The sequence below is a fragment of the Nymphaea colorata genome, chromosome 5, assembly GCF_008831285.2.
Source record: "Nymphaea colorata isolate Beijing-Zhang1983 chromosome 5, ASM883128v2, whole genome shotgun sequence".
Classification (NCBI taxonomy): domain Eukaryota; kingdom Viridiplantae; phylum Streptophyta; class Magnoliopsida; order Nymphaeales; family Nymphaeaceae; genus Nymphaea; species Nymphaea colorata.
Window position 1 is genome coordinate 651,576 of NC_045142.1, and position 8,509 is coordinate 660,084.

The window sequence follows — 8,509 nt, forward strand, 5'->3', positions numbered from 1 at the left end:
TGGTTCCTTCTGCAAGAAGTTTATTCTGCTCTTTTGCCCCTTTTTTTGGCTAAAATTTTGAAGAAGAAAGGTTGTCTGGTCCTACCATTTTTGCAGGCTGAAAATTTGAGAGTATTTTATTATGATATTCATTTAAGTACCCTTTTTTGAAATTTGAATTCATGGGAACTGGAAGTCATTTTATAACATCAACAGTTTATTCGAATCCTGCACTTGATCTCTAAACAATAAATTACGGGTCACAAATGGGTAGATCCAAAATGATTTAATACACTAAGTATTGCCTCCAAATGAGATTTGGTACAATAAAAAAATGACAAATCCTTCAAATCAGATCTGATCCATTTGCAACGCAAATCAATTCACATAAAATGAAGGCGTTATTAAGGCGATGACTAATAAACTAAGAGTTCTTGTTGACTCATGAATGAAGTTATATAGAAATATCATTATTCCTTGACCCATTCCCCTCTTTTTTTTTTTTTTTTTTTTTTTTGTATTCGAATCTGAATATGGTAACATCCAAACGGAAGATATGGTTAAGGGTACATCTAATTTTACAATTAAAAATTTACATCCAGTCGGATTCATATTCAATTTAGTTAAATTATATATGATCCAATAAGAAACACCAATATGGCCAGTTAATGTTCTTATACCAAAGATTCATATACTTTTGAAGGTCAGTTCTTAACATATCATAATGTAATTCAGACTCAGTTGTGAATTTAAAATTCTCAAATTGGATCTGCATTTCGAAATGAAAAGTTGGATACAAATATGGTGTGCACTTTTTTCATTCACTTTCAAATCCAAATGTTTAAATTCCTACAATTTAACTTCAAGATTTTTATGCCTTTTTTCGTGTTATTATTCTTTTGAAATCAAAATATATCAAAATAAAATATGAAAGATAATGCCAGCAAACAAACTATATTAATTTTTAATCGACATTCTTCTACCAAAATGTGCCCATATTATATCCACAACAATAAGAGAGAGGCAGATATCTTTCAAGTAAAATTAGCCCATACCAAACCATATTAAAATTTAAAAGGAATTCTGTCTACATCAACCACTAAGACTCTTGCAGATGGACGTAGCAGAAGAAGGCCGGACCTTTATTACGGTGAGATCCGTTGTCGTGTTACCCATTATTTTATTTATGGTGATGCCGCATATTAAGGACCATACGGCAATGTCCATTTCTGGGAAACGGACGGTTATGCGGTTGCGCTCATCCAAAGCTACGTGGGCACGACACTCACGCCACCGCTCCCCCAGCACGGTTGAAGCCATGCAAGATTGAGCCTGCCTCTCATGCGGACGACGCCCACATTGCTTTAGCCGGACTACGCAGCAGTTCCAAGCCACGTGGTTCTCGGGCAAGCCGTAGACGCTACCGCGGCACGTAGCTTAGCGTCAGTTACGAGAGCATGTGAGGGAAATTGATCGGGTGGGAGCTCTGCTTCTTCTTCTTCCTCCTGTTCTTGCATTTGCATTTTAGAGAGAGAAAAAAAGTTCCTCCTGTTCTTGCATTTTAGAGAGAAAGAAAAAAGGGAGGAGGAGAAGATGCCTACAGTCGACGTGTTCATCGATATGGGTCATCCGCTCCTCAACCGGACGGTCGATGGATTCCTCAAGATTGGAGCGGTATTCCCTCTCTCTCTCTCTCTTGCTTTCTCTCTGTTTTTGCATTTTCGTTTTTCCTAACATATGTCGGTGGGGATGTCAGGTGGGCGCGGCTCGAGTCGCTGCAGAGGAGTCTTACCATTGCATACGTAAAGGTGTCCTACCTACAGTTTTTTTTTTGTTCCTACAATTGTTTGTTTTTTCCCTCTTGCGGAGAATGATTCATGGAACGTTCTTTTTAATTTTGATTTGCTTCCTTTTGGGCAACTTTTGAAATGTATGTTTCTTTTAGCGTTTAGACGGGAGATACCATACTGCCATCGAATGATTTTTGTTTTTTGTTGGGAATCGAAGTATCATATTTTAGAAGCTTAAACTTAAGGTTAACCGTTTAGGTACTCATGCGTTTTAGTCTGACTGGGTGCATTGCGGTTCATGAATTTGATGATGATCGTCCTGAAATGATGACTGTGATTTGCTCTCCTTTATCCGTAATGCTTGATTTGTATTCTGTTGTAGCAATTACTATTGGTCTGAGAGCATGAGAGCCTTTTCAGGTTTCGTGTTTGAAGGAGTGATTGTGTCTAAATTACGAAGAGAAGAGTTTGCCCCAATTAGTTTGTCCATAACTTGTGCTTGATCTGTAAGAAGTCTGATGCGAAGGAATGGGAGAACTTCCCGTACTGAATATAGTTCACAGGTTATTTTGGGCTGTTTGGATTGTGAATCCATTTGACAGTCTTGAAACGATCAACAAGCTCACTACGGCAGAATTTCTTTCTTGACATGGTTCAGGTGGCCGTTTTAGTGCTTCAGGAGCTTGCTTTTCTCGGTTTCTCCTTGCTTCACCGCCAGTTCTTTTAACTGATAAAAGTTGCTTAAGAATCTTCTGCATCAAAGGGATGAAGACAGAAAAGGGATTTGAGACTGATGTTGATTTTGAATTTGATTTGCTTGACGTTGCTGTTGTTCCTGCAAGTTTATGTTATGTGCATTTCAAGAATGATATGCTTGTCATCTTTGTCCAGTTAAAAGCCGTGGTAGGATTTAGGTGGTCTTTTAGACCATTAAGCGATAAGATCCTTATTCATGTTTTCTTCTTTAGAACTACATAAGCGCATGTTCTCTATATGCTACCAGTAGTTATATACGTAACATGTTTTTATGGAACACTGTTCCTTTGTGAATACTAATACACATTTTAACTTGTCCTGTTTTTTTTTGCAGGAAGTGTTTCAAGCGATAATTTTGAGCATGCGGTGACAATATTCCACTGCTTCTTTGTTCTTAAATTCTGTTAATGAAATTTAAGGGTTGATTGAGCTGACACGTTGGACATTATAATATCATAACAAACTTTTGGAAGTGATGTGGATGGTTGGGTGTGAAGATATTTATTTCTTTGCATCTATTAATGAGACAGAAGTTACAACAATATATTGCAAATAGGCATGCTCAAATTTTTTTAGCTGATAGACTCCAACGATTGTAGTGGTTTTAGGACTATAAATCATTTGGTAATTAAGTTAGCTTGACCAAAGCAACAATCAATGTCAAACGTTTGAGGCCCATTGTGGCTGTGTACTTCTGGTTATTTGTACTGACAGATGCATGGACTGGTGTAGGTAATAGACTTTCATCTATGCAGGAATATTTGTACGTACTTTAATCTCAGAAGCCATTTAAGGATTTCTTGGTATATATGGTACTTACTTTGTAGATTTATTTTAATATGCGTTCAATTTGATCTTATCAGCAACTCAACTTACAATTCTGATTTCTGCAAATTTTCTCTATCAACTCAACTTACAATTCTGATTTCTGCAAATTTTCTCTATGATACAGAAGTTACAAATCTTTGGGTGGTTTCATTTTTTCCCCCAAGAAGAACAAAAATGTTTACATATTTTTCTTAGAGATGTAACAAGATGAAGTGCCCATATGAAGTAAACAAGAATAGAACAGAACAAGACATTCAAAACCCTGATAAATCGGAAGGCCTCCTTATTTACATGACAGTACTCAAGTTTGCCTCTTTTGGATGTGAATGTGCCCAAAAGATGGCATTGCCAAATTTAACTAAGTGCTGTTATTGCTGTCCGCTTTTAGACCATAGGAAGGGAATCACTGGAAACTGTTTCCAGTTCTGCTGATGCATGGTTGTTCCCACTTCAGTGAAACATTCTTGAATAATGGGTAGTTGTTGTGTATTCAGTTCTGCCAATGCATATCTATTTCTCTATGTTTTCATCACGTGTGTTCATTCCTGATGGTTGATCTTGTGTTGCAGTTGAAGAAGATGTGCAGAGAAGGTGCAACATGGGGTAGGCACTATTAATTTCTTGCTCCTTGCCTTTAGAGTCTCGTGCATAAGTCCTGAAATTGTGGTTTTTTGGACTTGGGAGAGTTGCATCTTCATCTAGACTTCTCCAGTTTCTACACTGGAGCTTGGCTTATCAATCAAAGGAAGCACACATTTATACATTTCTTAGTCCCTGCATATGTTCTAAGATTGAGCAGTGTTAGATGATCTTAATCTATCAATGGGTGCACCATTGATAGGCTATCCACTGAAAGGAAATCAACTTTTATAGTTGATTCGAAGATATGATTTATAGAGTATTTTTTTCCTTTGTATATGTTCAAACTGCATTTTCATGCCCTTGCAGGCACTGTTGCTGGAGTTTACGTGGGAATGGAATATGGAATAGAACGGGTTCGTGGTAGAAAAGACTGGGTAAATTCATTTCATTGAACTCTTAGTCATTTATTCATCTATTTTCTTTTGAAGCAACCTTTGGCTGCTATTTTAAGATATACACATAAAAATATTAATATTCTTTTGTGTGTGTGTATGTATAACCTTACATTACATGTGTACTTGTATTGCTTTTTGTTCAGCATGTATTATTTATTGAAAATGACTGTACCACTAAAATGGCAATTGTTTGGAATCCAACTAATTCATTTAACTGATATGTAATGATAGTCCTACCTTCTTTGTGATGATCATGGCTGTGGGTTTACTGATGGGTTATGTGAAAATGTATCTCAAGCACTTACCTTTTTCCCTGCAAAATTTATGAAAGCCAAAGGCCTACCATGTAAGTATTTTGATAAATGCCACCACATAAGTGCTGCACATGTTGCATGCTGGTGCATTATTTTTTTGGGTGGTATCTCATATTTCTTATCTCTTGTTCAATACACGATGGGTACTTCTATCAGCTGCCGTAACTGTGGTCTTAAAATGGGGAACTGCTGTAACTGTGCTGTACCTGTAAAGATACTTCGAACACTTTGTTTGGGAATGCTAATCAAATGACAAAGTGCTAATCAATATTTGATGGCCTCACAATAGCAACCTGAGCAAGATTCACAAAAAAAATGGAATACAACACAGAAAGTAATTGAATGCAGGAAATTTATCATTAATATACATGGTAAAATAGAGGAGTGGGTACAACAGTGAGCCAGTGTAGTATATTTTGTGGTTGTGATAGTAGAGCAGTATTTGATATGATCATGGACAGCAAACATGAATTTGTCGGTGCAAGAGACCTTACATAAAGAAACATTAAACTGATGGTATATGAGCTTGTTAGTGATGTGATTATGAAAAACAGGGAGCTGGCTTGTTTCCTGCCATCTGCTGTTGAAGACATGGTTTCTTATGTTTGATCTCAGTATATCGATGTGTCTCTTCATTTGGAACAACTTTTTCTTGTTCGATTCTTGTAGCTTTTGGCTATCTTGCCTTATTTTTTATGATTGAAACCTCTTCTCGAGCTTGTTATCATTGAGTATAATTGTATAATACAATTATTTCATCTTGAATGTGCGATCTACGTGTTGCTCTTAGTCGATGTCACTACTGTTGTTTAGCCTAATTGTAAGTCCTCTTTCATTTCTTTTTTGTGCTCATATTTTGCGTTGAGAAGATATTACTGGAGTTAGTGTAGTGGAGCAACACGATATTATTGCCGATGTGTTTCTCAACCAATACCAATTGCTGCTGACTTGCGAGATTTTGTGTCCACTCGCAGAATGGAAACTTATTGTTTCTCAAGTTTTTATCACACTTGGTCTTTTAATCACTAGACATTTCCTTGTATCTCACTTCTGCTTCTGGCGTTATTTTCTCGTGGGTCTTGCAGAAAAATGCAATGATTGGGGGAGCACTTACTGGGGCTTTGCTTTCGGCTGCAAAGAACAACAACAGAGACAAGATCGTGGCTGATGCCCTCACGGGAGGCGCCATTGCTACTGCTTCTGTGTTTGTTAATCGCCTTATTTGAGAGTTGAAAAGTCTTCACAATGGACGTGTAGAAGGTCTTGCCTTCTCATGGTTCCCGTTTCTGCTTCTGGTTACCGTGTATGCAAACAGGTGCCTTGAACACAGAAACAGTTGAAATTCTGTCCTGGTTATTGGTATGAAATAAGGAATGACCTTACTAGTTACTACCCGAAACCATAGTCGGAGAATCAGAGATGCCATTTTCCAGAATTTCTCGGAAAGGTTTCTCTGAGAAGGTTTCTAACTTCCTTTTTCCCTTAACAAAATAGAAGGAAATCTTGGAAATTGAAAAAAAAAATTTAAGATACATACGACAAGAAAAAGTTGGAAATATGAGATTCTAGACCATGTTACTTTGAAAAATATGGCCTGACATTCATATACGTTTTATTTTCCAATTTCAATAGCAACAAGAATTATACTTTAGAAACAAACAATTTTTTTCTTTTTAAGAAAGACGAAACATTTAACATTACCTGTAACATTTATAGTGGCAATTTTTTTTAAAATGTATCAATTTTTCTCATAAATATGTGCTTGCTTCAAAATGCCGAGAATATGACAATATTTTCCAAATATGGCACATTTTTTAACATTGAGCATCTTGTAGTACAAAAGTCGTTTTTTTTTTCTGTCCCCCGAAAGCAAGAGAACCGCATCAGTGTTCCGGAGATAAAGTCTATGAGCAAAAACACCCATTTAAGTTCTCTGGTGCTCACATCGATAATTATAAATGAGCAACTAAGTAGGCTAGAGTTTTCCAATGAACTAACACCACTAAATATATAAAATAGATCAATATAAATTTACATTCTTACGATCAAAATGATTCCTCGACCATATTTGCCTCTGCTTTTGTGAGTCAATGAGAGTTTCTTCATCTTTTTCCACCTGCTTCTCTTCTTCATCTGCTTCCGTTACGAAGTGCCTTCGAATTTTTGTTTTTTACCATATGTCCTTTTTATCCTTTTCCTCATTTGGATATCTTTCCAGACAAGCTTTAGTTCCATGGAACTCTGTTTCAACATCAAGGGCAATTTCTCAAGCACTGGTATGAAATGTATGAGCTAATACAGGCAGATGATGCACATTGATACTGGTAACGCTATTGTAAGGGGGAAACTTGACTTCGTTATAGAAGATAATTTTTTTTCTTTATATTTAGGCATCTTGATAATTTCTTTTCTTTATATTTAGGCATCTTTCTGCTGAATCCTTGTTATTCTTTACCATCAGTATTATTGAATGTGCATTTAATAAAGGGAAAAACAATTGAAGCATTAGAATATTCTCGAGCAAAATGTTTTTAAGTTGAGATCTTCCTTTTTCATTTCCTTGGAGAGAAGGGACTCATTCTCACTTAAAGTCCGTCACGGAAACAAAGAAATGCTCTCTCGTACAGTCACGGATGGGTGGCCTTATTCAACCACCATTTTATGCCCATAAAGGAAAAGAAATACACTTTGATCGGAAGCTACTTAACTGCTACAAAGACCAGAAGAAAAAAAAACGCCACTTGGTGCAATCAAAGAACGCCGTCCGGCCTGCTCATTATTTCTAATAAAGTAGTCAAGAGAGCAACGCCGCTAATGAAGCCCTTGAACTTCACGAGCACTTGTGTCATTTGCAGTTGCATGGGTTACAGGGGCAGTTGGCACCACACTTGCATCCTTCATTCTCTTCTCCTCCATTCTTCTCGATCCAATCCGAATTCCTGTGTTCATAGTAAAGGCATAGATGACGAACCGAATTTGGAATAGTTAGTTGGTTGTCCCTTGAAAAAAAAGAAGAAAGAGGAAGAAGATACAGAACTCATGAAAATCACTACAAACCATCTAATCATCGCACACCTTTAAAGCTTGTATCAAAAGTAACATTTCAAAACCGGAGCTCCGAAATTAAGTATGCTTGGGCGAGTGTGATACTAGGATGGATGACCTACTGTGAACGCCTTTAGATATTTAGTTTTTACATGTTTCCTGCTCGGTGTAACTATATAGATCATGATATTATAATATGGGTCAAATGAAGAAACAATGTGGGTACGTAGAAGTTCGCCATTGATTCTTCAAAGAGAAGGGAAGACTGCATGCATACTTATGTTGAGGGGCAACCCCAGCAATCCTAATCTCTGCTCTTTCTTCTCCACCTGAAGCGAGGTCAGGGAACATCTTGCATCTGCAACCAACAAAATCATTCTTTAGTATTTAAAACAAGGAAAAAGAACTTTCTATAGTTTGAAATTGGGAAAAGTTTCCAGGATGATAAGATTCGCCAACTAAGGAACGTTTAGTTTTGAATTCCACCGGAAGAGATCGAGAGACTTTCACATGAAAAATTCTTTTGTTCACCTGAATTTCTTGAAGATGGCTCGACTCAAGCTTCACTCTCATTAGAAAAACAATCAAAGACAGAAATATTATTACCCTTTGCAGCCATCGCCGCATTTACAGTCAGAGCCACATCCACAGTTTCCTCCACAGCAAGACATTCTTTCTCTCTCTCTCTCTCTGTAGATCTCTTTTGGTGCTTCTCTAGATCTCAATGTTATATTAATTAACGTAGAGGAGCAACGACGTG

General features: G+C 37.0%; 2 protein-coding genes across 2 annotated transcripts; one reads left to right on the top strand and one right to left on the bottom strand.

Annotated features, from left to right (window-relative positions):
- The first annotated feature begins 1,365 nt into the window (after positions 1-1,365).
- Positions 1,366-6,093, top strand: LOC116253820 (outer envelope pore protein 16, chloroplastic). Its single transcript, XM_031628768.2, has 6 exons — positions 1,366-1,653; positions 1,736-1,787; positions 2,860-2,891; positions 3,923-3,956; positions 4,302-4,369; positions 5,790-6,093. The coding sequence occupies exons 1-6, from the start codon at positions 1,573-1,575 to the stop codon at positions 5,928-5,930; spliced, it is 408 nt and encodes a 135-aa protein (XP_031484628.1). The 5' UTR covers positions 1,366-1,572; the 3' UTR covers positions 5,931-6,093.
- Positions 6,094-7,202: 1,109 nt separating this feature from the next.
- LOC116254990 (metallothionein-like protein 2) lies at positions 7,203-8,509 on the bottom strand. Its single transcript, XM_031630676.2, has 3 exons — positions 8,356-8,509; positions 8,027-8,107; positions 7,203-7,643 (listed from the first exon to the last, which is right to left on the bottom strand). Exons 1-3 carry the CDS (start codon positions 8,418-8,420, stop codon positions 7,550-7,552), a joined length of 240 nt encoding a protein of 79 aa, XP_031486536.1. The 5' UTR covers positions 8,421-8,509; the 3' UTR covers positions 7,203-7,549.

Bases quoted from the DNA above. Each gene is read 5' to 3' on its own strand.
- LOC116253820 (XM_031628768.2), top strand. From the start codon at position 1,573: ATGCCTACAGTCGACGTGTTCATCGATATGGGTCATCCGCTCCTCAAC. The intron at 1,654-1,735 runs GTATTCCCTCTC...TGGGGATGTCAG, and splicing joins GATTCCTCAAGATTGGAGCG to GTGGGCGCGGCTCGAGTCGC. The intron at 3,957-4,301 runs GTAGGCACTATT...ATGCCCTTGCAG, and splicing joins CAGAGAAGGTGCAACATGGG to GCACTGTTGCTGGAGTTTAC.
- LOC116254990 (XM_031630676.2), bottom strand. From the start codon at position 8,420: ATGTCTTGCTGTGGAGGAAACTGTGGATGTGGCTCTGACTGTAAATGC. The intron at 8,108-8,355 runs GTAATAATATTT...TGTTGGTTGCAG, and splicing joins TGCGGCGATGGCTGCAAAGG to ATGCAAGATGTTCCCTGACC. The intron at 7,644-8,026 runs GTATGCATGCAG...CTATGAACACAG, and splicing joins GGGGTTGCCCCTCAACATAA to GAATTCGGATTGGATCGAGA.